Source organism: Castanea sativa, chromosome 3 (genome assembly GCF_040712315.1).
Source record: "Castanea sativa cultivar Marrone di Chiusa Pesio chromosome 3, ASM4071231v1".
Lineage (NCBI taxonomy): Eukaryota > Viridiplantae > Streptophyta > Magnoliopsida > Fagales > Fagaceae > Castanea > Castanea sativa.
This window is the reverse complement of record NC_134015.1, coordinates 1,298,801-1,319,691: the sequence shown is the minus strand read 5'-3', so window position 1 is coordinate 1,319,691 and position 20,891 is coordinate 1,298,801. Positions and strand designations below refer to the sequence as shown.

Sequence of the window (20,891 nt, the reverse complement as noted above, 5' to 3'; positions counted from 1 at the left end):
CTCGGAGGAGATCGGAATGTTTGGGTCGACTGAAACAAATCTTTGTGGATCAATGCTTGTGGATTGGCGAGTTTCAACTATGGTGGATCGTTGCTTGTGACCGTAAATGGAGAGAGAGTTTCAAATGGGGAATGGAGAGAGAAAGTTTTAGACTATGAATGGAGAGAGAGAGTTGAGATAAATAAATAAAAAATTAGGAAAATGATTATTTAAATAAAATAGATGGTAGAATGAACAAACTGACGTGGGTGTTTTGTAAAAATTGGTGTGCAAAATAGAAAAAGTAGGTTTTTTTTGCAAAATAGACAGAAAGTTTGCATTGGCTGATGCGGTTGCTCTAAAATGAGTTGATAAAATAGATAAAGTAGTGTTTGAAAATGTAAAATATATATATATATATATATTTTGCATCTAGTGTTAGAAATTCTAAATAAAATATTTAAAAAATAATTAATTAGGAAATCAAATCAAAGGTAATATAAACAAACTAATAGTTTTGGATGTAACAATTGGACTCATAAAGTGTCCTCATATATGTGTGTGTGTATGTTTGTTTCTCAAAAAAAAAGAAAGTATCCTCATAAAGGAAATGTTACAATGCATTATTGGAAAAATACAAAATAAAACACATGTTAATGTAGAAACATTTAATTAAAAAAATAATTAATTAGGAGATCAAACCAAACGTAACATAAACAAACTAATAATTCTGGATGTAACACTAAAAGACAATTAGTAACCGTTAATTGGAAAACAATGAGACTGTTAGGACTTAGAAGGAGTATAAAACAAAACAAAGATGACAACACGATGAACATGCTAAACATGGAATTGCTACCATACAAATCCATCTTTAGGACAATAGGTGATGATCAATTGCCGAGTTATCTATTTTTCTTCTAAAGTAGTTTTTTTTGGTTGTTTGTTACTAACTAAATTCTCTTACATCATTTCATTTTTCGATCACTAAAATTATATTTAATTTCATGGTTGTCACGGTTTTAGCAAGTGTTCTTGAACATATATACATTCATCTACTTTTTTTTTTTTTTTTTTTTTTTTTGAGACGGAACTTTATGGGACTTTATTAGACTTAAATTGCCAAATTGGCTACATCATGTTGTGCTACAAAGAGTAAAGGACGAGGAACTTCCTCCATCCATACTGTGTAATCAAAACATGAATCGAAAGTCTAGCTAGACTGTGTGCTAGTTTATTGCCGTCTCTTCTACAATGAGAGTACTCCAATTTTGTGAATAAACATGAGAAAATAATGGCATCCTGTATGAGGGGCTCCACTAAAGCTACGGTTGCATCTCTTGCCTTTAAAGAGTTTATAATCAACTCTGAATCTCCTTCAAGACCAGCTTCCGTTAGGCCTAATTCATGTCCAAATTCCAGAGCTCGTGTTGCTGCGATTGCCTCAATCTCCGCTGGTTGAAGTGCTGTGGATACAGTCTGAGCTAGGGACGCTAGAATGGCACCTATGTGGTTTCGGATTACCACGCCAATACCACTTCTGTTCTCTTCCCTGAATATTGCGCCATCAAAATTAATCTTGACTAAGCTCACATCTGGTGGTTTCCAACGTACTTTTGGTTTTGGTGCTGTTGGAAGGATAGGTGGAAGCGTAACACAAAATTCTGCTAGCTTCTCTTTTGCCTGCGACATGAGCTGATCCGAGATGCAACATGGTTTGTGGTTTCGGACTTGATTTCGCTGGTGCCAAATTCCCCATTTAATCATCGTGAAGAGCTCCCTGTTTCCGTGATTCTTGAGTATCCATGACAGCAGCTCCTTAAAATTTGTCACACTTGAGTTTTGTCGAGAACTCCACTCCATTTGAGTCCATACCAAATTGAGCTCGCTGCAAGACCACAGCGCATGTAATGTTGTTTCCTCCTCATTCTAGCACCGTTCACACAGATGATTATCCGTAATGTGCCTTCGCTGCAGGTTGGCTGTTGTGGGAATAGCCTCACGACAAGCACGCCATAAGAAATTCTTGATTTTATTTGGAACTCGCAGGCCCCAGATGCTTTTCCAGAAAACTTTATCTCCATTCTGTGCAACCTCAGACCCTTCCTCTTCTTCCTCCATCTTCAAAAACCGATAACCCGATTTACATGAATATTTTCCACTCTGTGTCCATGGCCAAAACAGCTTGTCATCTAATGAATGTCTCGACAGAGGGATTTTCTTAATAAGTTCAGCTTCTTCAGGTACAAATAACCCGTCTATTAGTTGTTGATTCCACGTCTTGCTGTCTTCATTTATCAAAACATCCACCGTTGCCTTCTCCCAGCCCTCTAGCATTGGTGATTGGACACGTGTAGGGTGTTTAAGTAGCAACCATGTGTGTTGCCAAATCTGGACTTTCTTCCCGTCGCCTATTCTCCAACAAGCTCCTTGTTTAATCACATCACGGCCATGTAAAATGCTCTTCCAAGCGTATGAACCACGACTAGATTCCGCTGCTTCTATTATTGTAAAATTTGGAAAAAAATCGGGGTTTGAAGATCTTGTAAAATAAAGAGCCTTGCTCCTGTAATAAGCGCCATGCTTGCTTGGCCAAAAGAGAGTCATTGTGCAAAATTAAGTCATGGAAGCCCATACCACCCACACTTTGGACTTTGTAATTTCACTCCATTTTAACCAATGAATTTTTCTTTTTTCTCCCCTCTGTCCTCACCAAAACTTCCTTATCATCACCTCAATTTCATTGCACAAATCCATTGGTAATTTGAAGCAATTTATTGCATAAGTAGGGATAGCTTGGATAACCGCCTTGATGAGAACCTCTCTTCTAGCTTGGGAAAGGAGTTTTCCTTCCCACCTCTGTAATTTCCTCCATATTCTCTCTTTGATATAGTTGAAACTTGCTCTTTTTCCTCTACCTGTCAAAGAGGGCAGCCCTAAATATTTTTCATAGTGTTAGATTTCACGAACTCCAAGAATCCCTTTAATGATTTGTCTGTTAGCTTCAGTTACAGATTTGCTGAAGAACAAAGCTGTTTTGTCTCTATTTATTTTCTAGCCTGAAGCATCTTCATACAATGATAACAAGTCCATCACCTTACTACATTCTGTGGAATTGACCCTACAAAACAGAAGACTATCATCTGCAAAAAACAAATGGGTTAGTTTAGGTCTTTGTTTGCACAACCTGAAGCCATTGATGTCTCCATTGCTAGCTGCCTTTTTAATAAGGCCATGTAGGCCCTCAGTACACAAAAGGAACAAGAAGGGTGAGAGGGGATCTCCTTGTCTAAGACCCTTGGAGGGATGAATCATGCCCTTCGGTTCACCATTCACTAATATAGAGTAGGTGACAGTTTTTACACACACACACACCATGATAAGGCCAATCCATTGTTCACAAAACCCCATTTTTCTCATCACATTTTCCAAAAACACCCATTCAACCCTATCGTATACTTTACTCATGTCAAGCTTCCAAGCCATAAACCCATTTGAGCCAGAATTATAGGGTTTCATGCAGTGCAAAGTCTCAAAGGCAATAAGAATATTATCAGTAATGAGGTGACCTTTGGCAAAAGCTGATTGGTATTCAGTAATGGTATTATTGAGAAATTTTTTTAGCCTATTAGCAAGGACTTTAGAAAATTTTTTGTAAAAAACATTGCATAAACTTATGGGGCGATAATCTGACACACAACTTGGGTTTTTCTTTTTTGGGATAAGGGTGATAAATGTATGATTTACTGGGATGCATGTATTTGCATTTAATTGTTGAATTTTGATATTTTTTTATATGTAGTAAGTAGTCAAATTTTCATGACCTCTCTTTCCCTTCAATTTTATATGTCCTTTCTCTTTTCCTTCTTACATGAGCGTTTTCTAACAACTATTGTCATATTGTAAACAAACATGAATTGGATCTATAGTTAACCTTTTATGTTTAGGCTTGGTGCATCATAAAGAGGTTTGCTTTTTTTTACTAATGTTCAACCCTCATAGTCATTATAACCACTTTTGAGGAGGAAGGTAAATTCTAACCCAAGTTTTTGTCTACCCACTATTTTCATAGTTGATTTCTTAAAATTTAAAATTGTGTGTTAGCTCCATCTTGCTAGGGTTTTTTTTTTTTTTTTTTTTTTTTTTTTTTCATGATCATTGGTTTATATATAGTACTTTGGGCTAAAGTTGAAGTCCTTGAAGAATCAATCAAGAGGTGACTCCGAACCTACTAATGTGAATCTTTAGAAAACAAAAGTAGTTGAGTTGATTTGGAAGAATTATTACTCTCTTTAAAATCAATTAATATCAATGTAATTAAGCTAAGGGTCTAGTTAACGAATGTTATTAGGGAATTTGTTAATTGTTGCTTAGAGCATAAGGTAATGTTGTTATTTCTATTTCTTTTTATAATCAATGTTAAAACTTTTTTTTTTTTGTTGAGAAACACACACACACACACACACACACACATACACACAGGGGAAGGGAGATGGGATAAGGGAATACACTCATATGCCAACACCAAAACTGCATGCGGCAGTTAGTGTCGCGGAGCGAATGATAAACTCCTCCTCAATATTACATCTTACCGATGCGGGATGACTCAATAACACTGAGTATCTTTTTTTATTTGAGAAACACACACACACACACAGATAGGGGAATGGATGAGATAAGAGAATCCATGTTAAAACTTGGATATGCATAAACAATTCAATCAAGAATACATTTGTTTTTTCCCCCTTTTTATGCTATATTATTGATTGGCTATAATCTACTACAAATTTAGCTCCTCAGTTTTTCAACTAGTTTAAATTGTGTTAAAGGAAAATAAATATTTATTGTATTTTTTAGGGAGAATATTTAATAATTGATTCTTGTATATAAGTTTAGTGATTATCAAACTATAACTGTTACTGCTTTTTGTGTGTGTATTTAATAATCGGCGAGTTATATCTTTGTGTAATAGTCCTTACTTGATAAAATGGAAACAAGGTTTTTATATAATGATCATTAATTTCTATAAAAGTTCAAAATAATGTTGGCTTCCATATGAAAATCAAAGATTCCTTGCATGTTCTAATGAAAATTATACATTCTTAAGTTTTTTTTGGGTTGCATTTTTATACTTGTCTCACTATATTAAGTTATTGCAAAATATCAAAATGCATTATGTTTCGGGGAAATCATTGTGTACTCCCGGAGTACCATAAATGCGTACTCCCTCCTTTTACATAGATGGTGGGTCCCACTAATTAAATTTATGGTGGGATCTACCATTCATGTGAGAGGGGAGAGTACGAATTTATGGTACACCGGGAGTACCTAATAATTTTCCTATGTTTCCTTGCCATAGAAATAAAAATAAAATTAAAAGAAAAAAAACAAAAAGAAAAAACTCTTACACAAATTTAAAAAACTTTCAAATAACAAGTAAATACTATTTAATTTACAAACTATATATTATACTATATTAATTATACATTGTTAGAAAATAATTATATTATTTTAAGATAGATTTGGGACTAATACTTATAAATTTAATATACCATTTTCAAATTTTCCTTTGGGGACTAATATATATAAATATAAATATATATATATATATATATATATATATATATATATATATATATATATATATATATATATAAACTGAAGCATAGAGAGAGTACCCACAATCTCTCTCTCTCTCTCTCCTTTCTTTTGGAGGATTTTTGTTCTTTCTTATAACTCTAATTAATGTTGATTTAAAAAAAAAAAAGTGTTTTGGTATTATGTTTTTTTTTTTTTCCATTCCCCGTCACAAAAGTCTTCTCCCTCCATTTTATAGCTTTAGTTGAATTTTGGTTGGGTTAATACTCAGTTTTTTTTAAAAGAAATTTTAGAATTAGGAATTTGAGTTTATATCAAAACACAATCAACATAGTTATGAATATGAATAGGCCTACCAATTGTTCGAGTAATAAATTATTATAAAGTCAATCTTTTAATCATTTAGTTTTATTTTAATTTCAGTTAAGACAACATTATAATTTTGTGATGAGTTTTGATTATCATGATAATTTCCTTATATTTTAAGAGATGAGAAATTTGAATAATAAATTGGAAATTTATAAAGTTTAGTTGTATATTAGACAAATATAACACATTACAACAAAAGTTAGAAGAATGTAGTTCACCTCAAAAAAATATTAATCAAACATAAAAAAATAATAGAATTATATATTTGTAGAAATAAAAATATCAAAAAAATACTTGTAGATTTTTTTTAAAAAAAAAGTAGACAATACTTAGAAATAAAAGTTGTATTATATATTTATATATCAAACAAATTGTATTACGCAAAATAATACCCTAGAACCAACCCACCAAACCGACCCAACCCAACCCACCCTGCCAGGTTGGATCGGTTTTTAGGGCTTGGTGGATTGGGTTGGGTTACAAAAATTTTTTTCATAGCGGGTTGGGTTGGGTTTGGGTCATAAAATCCAAACCCGTCAAACCCGACCCGATCCACCCATATATAATATATATATATATATATTATAATTAATAATTTTTTTTAAAATAACCAGCATTTCCTCATATCCTATATTAAAGCCAATATTAATGTATATTAATTCATATATTAATACATAATTGAATTGAAATATTAATGTATATTTTGTTTGTCAACTCAAATGGCATGTGTGATATGTTGTTTTTGCTAAATTTAATAATAATAGTAATAAAAAATTGTCAAACCTATGGGTTCATAGATTGGGTTGGATTTATGCAATAGATTGGGTTGAATTTTTTTTAACCCATCATGGTAGGTTGGGTCAAAAAATTTTCTTAACCCAACCCATGCACACCCCTAACTAGGAATTAGGAAGAAAAAAAAGATTACAACAATATTTTAAATTAAAAAATAATATTTCCACAATATTTTCACAACATTTTTACAATAAATCCTAAGTGACAGGTTGTTATTATTGGGGCAAAAAAGTAATCTTAGTGTTAGGTTCAAATTTGAACCAATAACAACTAACCATCTATAATTTGTTGTGAAAATATTGTAAAAATATTACAGCACTCCTCTTTTAAATTTTGTTGTCCGTGGGTTGATGAGAAATTTCTTTTTTTTTTTTTGGAGAAAATGAAAAAGAAGTCATCAGTGTGAACAGGTCATGAACCGCGGGGACTTCATTGACCATATGAGCAGCTTCTACTTGGTTTCTCCTTTCATCAACCATTTACTCTTTCAGTCTATTGTTTTATCCATCAAACTTCAATTTCCAATTCTTCTCAAAAAAAGAAAAAGAAAAGGAAATCAATTTCCAATTATGGATTGGGCGGATTGGGTCCAACAAGTTTCAGAAATTAAGACACAGCTTTTTTCAATGATCACTTCAGAGTTCAAGTTGATTGCAAATGTTAAGGAAGAGGTCCCAAAGTTTGAAACCAAATTCCGTACCATTCAGGCAGTGCTCAACGATGCAGAGAAAAGGCGAGTGAAGGAGGAAGAAGAAGCTGCAACTGGTACTGCTAAGAGGAGGAAGGTATGGCCTATCTTCAACTTTGATTTTTCAGTTACTAGTCTTCTTCAGCATCGTGATATTGCTCATAAGATAGAAGAACTTAATCGTAAATTTGATGAGATTATCAAAGAAAGAGACACATGTGGGTTTGAACTGACAAGGAGCATTGAAGAAGTTGAACGACCAAAAACTACTTCCTTTGTTGATTTGTCTGAAATAAAAATTCCATGTCGTGATGAGGTTAAGGGTGATCTAGTGAGCATCCTATTGGGCAGGGGTAGTGAAGAAGAAACAGATCCCCGCATCATCTCTTTAGTGGGCTTGGGTGGTAGTGGAAAAACAACTCTTGCCCAAGTAGCCTACAATGATCGCGAGGTGCAAGCTCATTTTCAAATAAAAATATGGGTTTGTGTTTCTGATCCTTTCGATCAATGCAAGGTTGCCAAAGCAATCCTTGAATCTATTGATCGTCAAACACCTAACATGACTACATTGGAAGGTCTATTGCATGGAATTTGTGACAAAATTAGGGGAAAAAAGTTTTTTCTTGTTTTAGATGATGTGTGGACTGAAGACTTCACAATGTGGGAGCCATTCAGAATTACACTCAGATCTGGTGTGCAAGGCAGTAGAATTCTAGTCACCACACGCAAAGTTAAAGTTGCAGATATGATGGGAAGTGCACGTAAGATTGATTTGGGTGTATTGCCTGATGATCCAGTTGAAGAACCTTCACATGAGTCTTGAAATACATTGCTAGGGAAGGGTTGAGGCTGCACAACTCAAGAAGAATATGAACAAAAATGTCATTAAAGAAACTCTTATTGTTGAGTGAGAAAAATGGTTTTGTATCAAGATGCATTCCTATTGAATAATAAGATACAATTATGCCTTAATTTGTTTAAAGTATACATTTATATTTGTGGAGAGAAGAAAATGAGGATGAGTAGGCATCTGAATGGTACGATGGTGCCGAGATTATTAGATTATTCAAGTCCCTTAAATTTGTAAAACAATGAAGTTTTAGTTCCTAATAATGGTTCCTAGTAGAGATGAAAGACTTTGACTACAAATAGACGGTAATACAATTACGTCTCTTGCCACACATATATAAGACATTAGAAATGATGGACAATGTTTGAAAGATTGACAATAATTACCCATCTTGTATTTGGGACTAGTGATTAAGATCTGGGAAGTAAATGTTGTGTTAAAATAACGACCAAGGGCAAGAGTGAATTTTTATTTTTATAAAAAAAACTACTTTTTTTGTTGGCTATAGATGTTAGAAGTTCTAATCTAATTTATTTTTTTGACCTATTCATATGATGTTAGTGCATTTATCTTGTAATGTTGGGGAGGTTGAGTTATTTAAAAAATTCTTGATGAGATTTATAGCACGCTAATGAAGGGGGTGTCAAAATTAGAGGAGCACCCTTTACGAATTTCATCTACATAAGTGTGGAAGTGGGCTTACTTTATGGAAGTGAGGTGATTTTCTAAATAACCATCTTACCCCTAGTATTTGTCAATAAAAACAAACCCTAAGTGCTTACAGAAAATGCGGGCGCCGCAAAACTAGGTAAAAGATCATGCATTACACATCAATTAGGGTAAATAAAAAGGAGACTTTAAAGTTGTGCTCTATGCTTAAAGTGTCAAACCTCTAAGTATGCACATGTAAAAATGATTGAAAATGACGTTTAGAAGATGTGGGAGTTATACAGTGTAAATTTTTAGGTGATAGTCCCTATTAAGTCGTTATGATGTTGGGTAAGAGCGACATTGTTTAGATTTTCTATGTCATCTCGCAGTTTTTCACACACTTCACATATATTCTTTGCAACAATTGGTACATTGTCATGCACCAAACCTGAATAAGGTCCAAAGAGCATGAGATATCTATTTGTTCAACCTGTGCAAGGATTTTTCTATAACCTTGATAAAATTGTTTTAACTCAAAAATAATAACCTGCTCATTTTGAGACAATCCATAACGAAATTAAACAAAATGCAACCATTTATAAAGAAAATGCAACATAATTTTTATAAATGGTTGAAAGTACCTATTCTAAATTTGCTTTTAGATATTATATAGATTATTTGCTTTTAAAGAAGCAACGTATTTGATGACTTTTGAGATTCAATTGTTTGATAGTGTCCAAATAACAGATTCAATAATTTGAAATTGTCCAAATCAAACTCTTACAACATTCAATAGTTTGATAGGCTTCAAATCGAAGACTTGAGGAACTCAAACACAAGATGAAAACTAGAAAGTGTAAACAAACTTTGAATGAACTAAGTCTTTGTTTTTGTTATGGTATTAGGTGATAAATAGCATTCACACGTGTTTTGAGGGAAAATTCTCATAAAACAGTCTCATAAGATACTTTTCCAAAATATAGAGCACTAATGCACACACCCTAAATCAATACATATTCAATAGTCAATACATGAAAATGAAATCTTGAGAACCTGCAATAAATTGATTTGTATTTTGAATCCAATATGTCACCATAGAAGTTGAGTTGCATCCCAAGCTTCTGAATCTGAAAGCATATCCGTTTAGATTGTGCAACTGATATTAGTTAGTGTGTGTCCATTCCCACCAAGGTTTTTGGGTTGCTCCCTATCTCAAGTGAGATTCCACTTGTTTGACTTGTATCACCCTCCGGCTGCTACTAGGAGCAACTAGTAAACCATATTGGCAAGTAATATACTATTATTTCCAAATGAGTTAGGATTGTCATGAAAAATGAGGAAGAAATGTCACAAGAAGAATATATCTTATCATAAAATACTAAAACCTCGAAATTTATTTCTCACATACACAAATGTAGGTACGTGAGAAGAGTATTAGAAAAATTTATGGTTTAAATCAAAATTAGATAAAATTTATGTAACTTATGCCAACAAGCTTTTTCATTAATCACCAACTAAGGAAGAAAATCATTCAAGGTGAAAGCATCAAAGGCTGTTATATATGAGTGGTCAATAATGTTTTTGCTGGAAATAATGTCATCAAACATTGAAGATGCATACATTAGAGGAATAATAATACAAACACCTCTTATTTTCAACTCTTCTTATGGTTGATGGAAACATCATCTCAAATTGATAAGATAGTACCATTGTGATCATTATGAGCAACACTCTAGAAATTTGAATCCAAAATTTTCATTAATGGTCTCAACAATTAAAACGTAAAACAAAAAATCCCTCAAGCCTTTAGCATATCAATGGCACATACTTATATATACTGCATTATATCATCATATTGATTTTAAAAAATAAATCAGACAGCATAAAGAGAACTTGGCCCCCAATCCCCCACCAAACAAGGCCATAATTGAGCTTAATATATACTCAGTACTTGGACAAGGCTTTGCTTGTGCTGATTTGCCCTCCCAATGAGGAATTTTCCAATGCCATGCTTGCTTGAATAAATTTACCATTTTTGGGATATAAAACAATGTCTTCAAGTTGTCTAAATTGAACCAAGCATGTAGTGAGTCAACAGATCAATATTAAATGTTTGCTGGAATGTGAATACAATCAGCCATCATAGTGAATGGTACGCTGAAACTAGAGCTTGATCATGAATTATAGAATCACCTATGCAAAATCTTAAATCTTCATTTAGAAGTTGGTCCATATGCATTGTCTTTTCTCTTGTTTTTTCATATATATTTTTATTATATTTTCTTGCATAAAAAGTCTTGGTGTGCGAAACTAGTGGGCAGGCAAACAAGTAGAAAGATTATTTAAGAAGTGGGCAGAACATTTCCTTCTTCAATTATATATAATGAAGAATATTTAACAAGTAGAAAGATCTCAATCGCGCAATACCTCTTGCATTTCTTATGGATATCTCAATTTTCTTCCTTGTTCTATGTCTGCTACAACTCTTCCTCTATCTTCCTCTAGTACACTAGACACTCTTAGAGGCACATCTCTATCAGTTGAGAAACCAACTGACAAATTGGTTTCAGCAAATGGTGAATTCTCTGCCGGGGTTTCCCTGTTGGAGATAATGCCTTTTCCTTTGCCAGATGGTTAAACAAGTCCTCAACTCCCACAGTTGTTTGGACAATTTTCAACAGTATACACAACTCTTCTCCAATAGGCTTATAGACTGCATAAGTTTTACAAATGAGGTCATTGATTTAGGATGAAGGGGAGAAAACAGAAAACACACTTATGAGTAAAGCCTGAGAAATGAAAAGTTTCAACTATAGGTTTATTATTGCCAATCCGATGGAAATTTTTTACTTTATATAAAAAAAAAAAGATTTTATCAATGGACAATAATGGGCAAACTTCTCTTCTATTGCCCTTTTCTAGAAAAGAACAATTATACTCGCAATGATTAAGCTTTTCTAACCTCCATCCATCCCAACATCAATCCGGTGTTAGATTCCCCACCCATGAATTCTAGGCTTCTAGCAATTTCTTGATAGTGTACAACATATTGAAAATCTTAGAAAGTTCTTTTGTATGCTGGATATGAGACCATTATTTCAATGAAACATTTTATGTAAGACAATTATTTATATGAACATTATGTAAAAGCAGGCTTGGACTAGACCTCTAATCCCCAGTAAGTTGCTATTCATTCACTATGAATTTAAACTCACATAAACACAGCAGAATGACATTGAGCAATTTTAATAGTAATGATACAAAATTCGTAATGATAATTACATAATTATATTGTTCTACTTCTCAGGTAATATGAAAGGGCCAACAGAAAAGCACATTATGAGAAAAATAAGACTAAATAGGTACCTGTCAAGATGAGATATGCAGTACCAGTCTACCAGAACCCAGAGCTTATTTGGTTCGTGTACTTGGAAAATAAGTTGCTGACTGTGCAGGAAGGCTGAAGCCACGAACTCAGGAAATAGTATAGGCATTTGAACTGCAAAAGAAAGGCAAGATAACTAAACAACAAAGGTCTTTAACTCTTTATGCACATAGTCACCATCAATTTTGATGTTTTGAAACAATAGCAAGCAATTTAAATTTTGTTTTTTAGATTTCTTTGCAAATACCAAACGTTGTTCATCTCAAAAATAAATAAATAAATAAAAAATTGGAGGCCAATAAATTAAGGCTACAACAGATTAAATTGGAGGCCAATTATTCAGATCATCATCACTGTGGAACACAACACCATTCTCCATGCTTATAACTTCAACCACGGGCTGTGCCCAGCTTAATTAGCTTCATCTGTGATTTATATGAGGAGTGACAACCATACCAATAAATTAAGGTAGAGAAAGATAAAATAAACTAAATAGTTGCATGCCAGATAGAGAACCTATTAAGCCATCAAAGCAATACTTGAAGGACAAATTTGGGAAATTTGTTCCTTGGAAATACTTGTATGTAAAACAGGAAAACTTACTTCCACGGAAGTTCAAAATCCTTTCTCGCATCCCCAAGTTATTGCTGAACATCCTTTCTCTGTCATCAGGATCTGGTGGCTGCAATTCAGGGCTTATTCAAGGTAACAAGCATCACTGAAAGTAAGAAGTTTGCAAAGAAAACATAATGCTTTAAATGATTAGAATAATATACTTTTAATCACAATGGGCAGCAATGGTAATGATCTAAAATAAATATAAGGCCTAGAGGCCTAACCTCTATTTCAAGGAGACATAACGCGTTAAGAGGAATTTCAAGTCTAAGCATTAAACTAGGGGTGAGCATCATGAGCCATACATGAGCAATCCAAAGAGTAGTTAGCAATGCTTTCTCTTTCTTTTTACATTTTTATAAATTTTTGGGTGACTAGTTGTACAGATTATTTCCAACGTAAGAATGTCAATTACTACAGTGGACTTCACTACTATGCATTAGATGTTGAAAACCCACTTACAAACATTAGAATCAACAAAAACCAGCATCTTATTCAACTCCTTTGCAAGATGAGCATAAAAATAACCCAAAAAGTATAATTCCAATTCCTACAACATAACAGAGTCATCAAAGACTGTATGCAAAGGAGAAGCAACAAAAAGTATGGATTTGAAAATCAAACAAACAAAATGGAAATTAAGGGAAAAATATATCATCTACCATATCAGGGTCTCTCTCTCTAAGATAGATCTTGTGTCTGTGTCCAGTGCTTAAAATAAAAATCACAAGCATATCTTGATTTTTAATTCCAAAGGGATTGTGATGGTTAATTAATCCAATAAATGAAGCCAAAGTATTTGTAACATCTGCATATTTACTGGTGCTTGCTTCTTATACTTTGCACTCTCCCATACCCATGAAACATTTAAGCCTCTGACAAAAGCAAAAAGCATGAAATATTTACTTAGGAACTTCATAGATAGCAAGTACATAACCCTATAACATCAAGACTAGATGATTAACAAGTATAGGTTTGAGCTATGAGGGCACCCCACTTTCTTCTTAAAAAAAAAATATTACCAGTTGAATATAAGAAGGCTTCCAAAACTAAATGATAAATGGAAGACTGAGTAGAGCTATAAAAAATTTAAATAGTTTGCTTATCATATGTCACAATTTAAGATGGACTGCTAAAGAAAACCAGATTACAGGTTAAGCTTGTTGGCAGCATCTTTGAATGGATAACAGGGCTTTTTTTTATTATAAGCATTGGGTTTTTTGTACGTGAAGCCTTTCCAATTTCTCTTTCTCTGAATTATCTATTTCACTCACTACCTACCTATCTTAGTTTTGAGTTTGCATAATGTTTACAATGAATGAGGCCAAATGAGGAAAAAACATTTTGCATGATGTTCTGAATGGATAAGACCAAAACATTCCTGCAACCTTAAGGGTCGGAATAAAAAATATTGAACATGGAATAAAAAGCAAATGCAATGGCATCAAAAGAAGAACATAGAGTTACCTATATGTGAAATAGAATTGAACAGCCCAAAGAAAACAATTGTAATATGTCTTCATTGCCTTCTTTTTTGTTGAACATATTACTTACTAATTGGGGTCTGTCCATTTTTGAATGTCAATCCAAAATTGGGCAACTGCTGATGGGAAAAAACAAGAGAGGCATTTCTCAGCTCATTCCCTCCACTCCTGGTGGTAACATTCCATTCTCCCCAACACCCTACACACCTTTGTACTAGATCTCCTAAATCTGTAACACTAAGCCAAGAAAATTAGCACACTAGATTTCATACCCTAACAAGTAATAGTGGAAATTACATAAGTTGAAAATTGGTCATTTACCTAGCTCACCTTTCATCAGCCACCATATAATATGGATTACTCAGGAGATGGCCATGATACACTTCCTTGCTGCAGAATGAACTGATAAAGGAGTATCTACTGTAGTGCTTTCTAAAATGTGCATCCATGAGTGACACCTTGCTTCAGAATAAAATGTACTTCCCCAAATCTGATGTTTGGTTGAAATAAGGCCAAAAGAAAATTAGTTATTCAGTATGAGGTTTTTATAGATGGAGAAAATTATAAGTAGAACAGAAAGATGATTAAGCAGAAATATCAAGATATGCCTTACAGTAGAAGAGTACATAATCCAAGGTATTTTGTCTCCTCTTCTTGCCTAAATCCCTGATGGTCACCATGTGCACTTCACACACTTCCATGTAACGAAATACTTCAAACTCTGAGACAAGAAATAAGTATACAATATTACTTTATAAATAGATAACTTGCATGTACCTAACCCTATAACTTTAAAACTTGATAACTAACAAAAAAAATTTTATGCTTTGAATGCCCCTCTTTCTTCTTTATAGTAGTATTACCCATAGAATTGTTATACCCAATGCACAAAAATCATGTTGCGGAGGGTACTTACCATTGCACCATGGTCTGTCTTCTAGTATTACTCATAAAATGAAGAAATAATAATTTTCTAGCACTGATAAACAAAGAGAAAAGATTATGTACAAGTGTTACTAGCATCTTTGAAGTCATGACAGAGCTTTCTACAAAAAGCCCTATGATATGATGTTAAGATTGAACAGAGTAACTTATATAAGAAACAATATTTAGGAAATTTGCACTGATCCTATCTTCTCCTCTCCACCTTTTACGGCGCCCTTTTCAAAATGGGCAACTATGGATTGCAACAAATAGCAAGTATTTATCAAGTTTTCCCACTCTTCCCCATCTTCATTGACAAGAAACACATCACTAACACTAGAAATCTATGTTCATCCAGATTCAAGCTTTTAAAGTTGTAACATCAAAGCCTGAAGATTAGCAACTATACATTCACACCCTCAAAATTAAGGATAGAAGGTTGCATAAGTTGTAGATAAGCAACTATACATTCAGTCTGGGTTCTTTTAAAAAAAAAAAAAAAAAAAAAAATTCTTCCTGAACATTCACCATCATTGGTGATGGTGTCGTTGTGAGTTTGGCCTAAATTTGACAAAGTTGCTAGTAATTTCTTTGGTGAGAGTTTTTGAGAGATAATTAAAATAATAAATTGATGTTTCAGCCAAATGATAGAAGTAGCAGAAGAGGAAGAAGTTACCATTTATTGGTTCAGACTTGCTCACACGCAGATTTCAAGATTTCATCTACATGCCCTTAATAAAACCATTGCTGACAGTGTCGTTGTGAGTTTTGCCAGAATTTGATAAAATTACGGAAGGTCATTGTTTATTTCCCTGAAATCAAGAAAATGAGCAAGACCCATATAAATATTAAAAAGCAAATGAATTAGAAAGAGGATGAAATAAGTAGGAAAAAGTTACCGTTCCATATCAGAATCCAAGGACACTTCAAAATTCAATAAAAAGTTACTATCCCTAAAGAAAACCATATGAGTTATTTGAGATTAGTGTACCGAAATCAAGAAAATGAGCAAGACCCATATACATATTAAACCGCAAATGAAATAGAAAGAGGTAGGTATTTGAATTTAGTTGTTTACTTTTTAATGCAAATGAGTTAAAATTTGGTGACTCTGTTCATTTGATTAGTCTATCTAAAATTCCAACCTTTTACTTCTAAATTATTTGTGAAATTTTATTGAATCCATCAAGCAATTTTGGATACATCACAATATAGTTGAATCTAAGCAACAACAATAAACCGCGCTAATTCAAATTTTTAGGAGAATATGTTAAATTCGTCAATCAGAAAATGAGCATATTTAATTGAGAGTATTTGTTTTCAAAATAAAAGAAGAAGAAGAAGAAGGAGTTACCACGGAAATGCAGTTAATTTGATGATTGGGATGTGAGAAATGTTGTGCCAGTACTCTCCTCGGCAACGTTTCTCGATAATTGGACAGAAAAGGATCTCCAATTCCTTCAATGAAGTCGTACGCAGGAAATCCGGCAATGACTTTAAGTTTTCGCAGTTGCGAATTATCAACTTTTGAAGATGTGGCATTATAGTAATACAGTCTTCGTCTTCTTTTCCTCCTTCTCTCATTCCTCCAATCCATTCTTCCCACTTGTACAAACCATCAAATTTGAGATATTTCAAATTTGGGAATATTTTCATGTCTTCTTTCTTGTTTTCAGATTCTATTCCCAAAAATTCAACTCCCACTTTTTTCAAACTCCTCGCATCCTCTATAGTTAATAATTCGAGGCACGGAATCTTCCCCAATGGAGGCAAACTCGTTAACTCTGCGGCGAAAGCGAGATAAAGCTCTTTCAAATTGGTTAAAGACGCCAACCAAATAGGAGACATTGTGCTGCCCTGGTACCAACAAATGCGTAACTTCTCCAAGTCTTGAGGTGGCTCTAACGCATTTAAAATTGATACTTTACTCTCAATTCTTCTATTATTCGGAGCTAAGGTAATCAGAATATCCTCTTTAAAAAATAGAGACAAATCACGGAGGCGAGTTAAACTTTTTAATTCTTCAAATTTACATCCTTCGCTATCCTCGTCACTTATGAGGACACCTTTTAATGTTCTAAGAGAAGTCAATCTTCCAATCCCTCTTGGAACCACCAAATTATATCCAATAAGAAGTCTTAAGTTAATTAATTTACCTATCCCTTGCGGTAATATTCTAGGCTGAGACATAGGATCACACTTAAGCTTCAAAAATTGTAAATTGCATAGATTACATATAGTTTCAGGCAATACCCACTTGTTATGAGATAAAGGCATTTCGCACCCATGCAAATCAAGATATCTTAAATGTATTAAGTTTCCTATTGTATCCGGAAGTTCCATTCTTAATCGCAAAGTTAATACCCGTAAATGGCTAAAATTCTGGACTAAATTGGACATGTTATAATCACTATGACTAAAAAAGATGGCAGTGCGTAGATTTTTGGATCTATCAGTAGATGGAGGAAATTGGGATCCTGTTGAATATCCCAAATGGCGAGCTTCAGTAATTGACTGTGCAAAGTCATGTACTATATCATGCATTTTGTACCTCTTGAAAATATGTAAATATTCCCTGCATTCTTGGAAGAAAGAGCGAATGACTAAAATTTCAAAGTATTCTCGTGCCATGATTTCCACCTCCATATTTCCCTTTGACTCAACAAACCCGTGTGCTGTCCACGTATATACCAACTCATCAACATCAAAGAGATGGTCTTTCGGAAAGACAGTACAATATGAGAAATATCGTTTCAGTGGTGATGACAAATCAAAATAACTCAGCAACAATGGTGCAAAAAGACCTCTTTCAACATCTTCTAATTCCCACAAATTGTTACTCAAAACATTCCTCCATTCTTCTCTACTTTTCTTAAAGCGCATGAGACTCCCCAGTGTCTTTGCAGCAAGGGGCAAACCTTTGCACTTCTTTGATATTTGTTTGCCAAAGTCTTCTAGTTGCTCACATTGCTGAGGACCCTTATCAAAAAATGCTATTTTACTAAACACCAACCAACAATCTTCCTCAGATAAGTCCTCCAACTTGATCGTATTTGCACTTTCCATCATCTTCGCAACTTGGTCTTTACGTGTGGTGACTAGAATTCTACTACTTTGAGAACCACAATTTTTGAGTGCATCTCTAAATGGCTTCCACATTGCAAAGTCTTCAGTCCACAAATCATCAAAGACAAGAAAAAACTTTTTTCCCCCAGCTTTATCACAAATTCTATCTAGTAGACTTTGCAATGCAGTCAAGTTGGAGGATTGACATTCAATAGATTCAAGGATTTCTTTGGCAACCTTGCACTGATCGAAAGGATCCGAAACACAAACCCACACTTTTATCTCAAAATGAGTTTGCACCTCCTGATCATTGTAGGCTAATTGGGCAAGAGAAGTTTTTCCAATACCGCCCATGCCCACCAATGAGATTACATGGGGGTGTTTATCTTTTTCAGTACCCTTGCCCAATAGGGTGCTCACTAGATCATTTTTAACCTTATCACGACCAAGAATTTCAGACACATCAACATAAGAAGTAGTTTTTGGTCTCTCAACTACTTCTTCAATGGGGCTACTCAATTCAAACCCGTACATCTCCCTCTCTTTGTAAATCTCATCTAATTTTTTGTTAAGTTCTTGTATCTTATGAGCAATATCACGATGCGGTAAAAGATTAGGAACTGAGAAATTGAAGTTGGAGATGAGGGGCCATACCTTCCTCTTCTTAGCATTACTAGTTTCAGCTTTTTTTTTTTTTTTTTGGAATTCTTTTCTTGTTTCTCAATCTCTGCTTTGATCATGACAGTGTTCCACTCATCCAACGCGTCGTCGATCTCATACGATACGCCTTGGAGCTTATCAAACCAAAGCTTCACAGCTTCCTCCTTCAGCTGCCTCTTCTCAGCATCATTGAGCACTGCCTGAATGGTACGGAATTTGGTTTGAAGCTTTTGGACTTCTTCCTTAACAGTTACAGTCAACTTGAACTCCGAAGAAATTAAAGAACCAAGCCGCTCCACGATAGCAGAAAGTAGAGCATCAGCCATACTTTGGAAATGGAAATTCGCTGGATAACACGAGATTGAAAAGTAGATGGTAACTCAGAATGGTTGATGGTTCAGGAGAAACGAAATAGTCTAGCTGCTCGAAGTACAATAATGAAGTTAAGGGCCCACATACTAAAAAGTCTGATAGCAGAGCCACATACTGATAAATTTAACTTTTAATCTCATATTAATGGGCGGAGGCATGTATAAGGGTCGGGGAGGCATGTATTAGGGGGGGGGGGGGGTGGCTGGGGGCAAAATTTTTAAATTTTTAAATATATATATACAATTATTTTTATGTGCAAGCCTAATATAGTTTACAAAAATCAGAGTTGGCCCCTCCAAAATTTTGAATTAGTCCAATAATGCTCTTAAACAAAATAATTGGTCTATTAGTTATAGAGATATAACTTTATTTTTGACAATTGTATTTTTTATTGTAAAATGTACTTTTATTGTAGGGTTAAGTATTTGATAAAATTTGGTATCAAACTTCCAATTGAATCTATCTTTTTCAATCCGTTATATGGCAATTAACAAGTCATTAACTTATTAAAAACAATTTGTGGATCAAAATACACATGAAATGTGTCTTTAGTTGCCATATAATGGGTTAAAGTTTAGTTGTTTGATAAATATGTTTAGAGCCTATCTTATTCCTAATTTAATTTTGGATCATTCATGTTTTTGAAAATTTCATTAGTTCAATTGAAAGATTTTTTACTTACGTTAGCATAAAATTTAGTAATTTGTATTTAAAATGAAACTTTTTAAGAATTTGACTACGAAAAATGGAAAACATGAATTTTATTTTATGAAAGATTGCCGTCAAAAATAATTTTGATTGAAAATACTAAACTCTTTTTTTTTTTTTTTTGTGTGGACCAATTGGGTGTGTGTATATATATAACTTATCAAATAAAAAAGTGTGGGTATATATATGTGTGTATATATATGTCAGTGTGTGTGAAAGTTGTCTTGATAAATATATTAACGTCGCAATTTGGCCTCCCAAACAAAAATTTCTGGCTCCGCCCCTACTCATATTAGCCTTTTATTTTCACCATTAACAAATAAACTACTAGAAAATAAGCACAGAAACATTGGGAGATCATTTTACTTTTCATATTTTGGGATCTTACGAATTTCCTTAAATCCTTCCATTACTAATATGGGATAGAACCCAAATAAAAGTGGCTTAAAATGTCCCCAAAAAAAAAAGTGGCTTAAAATGCAATTAGAATAAGTGTATGTTTGGTTAGAGTTTATAAGGTTAGTTATTTATTTATTTATTAAACATAAGTATATTATAATATATTTTCAGCAAAAAACTAAATAGGTTGTTCCCAAATAAACACTAAGGGTCTGTTTGGATACTACTTATTATTGAAAACTGAAAACACTGTAACAAAATAATTTTCAAATGTGTAAATAGTATTGTGAGACCCAGTTTAAAGTAAAATTTGCTGAATTTCGTACTTATGGGTCTCGTAAACAGTAC

General features: G+C 33.6%; 1 protein-coding gene, 1 long non-coding RNA gene and 1 pseudogene across 2 annotated transcripts; all 3 read right to left on the bottom strand.

The window, feature by feature from the left end:
* Positions 1-1,125: 1,125 nt before the first annotated feature.
* LOC142627864 (uncharacterized) lies at positions 1,126-1,842 on the bottom strand. The gene has a single exon (XM_075801752.1). It carries the CDS (start codon positions 1,840-1,842, stop codon positions 1,126-1,128), a length of 717 nt encoding a protein of 238 aa, XP_075657867.1.
* An 8,051-nt stretch (positions 1,843-9,893) lies between these two features.
* On the bottom strand, positions 9,894-19,562 carry LOC142627072 (putative disease resistance protein RGA3; annotated as a pseudogene).
* LOC142627080 (uncharacterized) lies at positions 12,660-14,459 on the bottom strand. Its single transcript, XR_012842757.1, has 3 exons — positions 14,398-14,459; positions 12,919-13,033; positions 12,660-12,740 (listed from the first exon to the last, which is right to left on the bottom strand). It is a non-coding gene; the product is annotated as an uncharacterized LOC142627080 (long non-coding RNA).
* Positions 19,563-20,891: the final 1,329 nt, after the last annotated feature.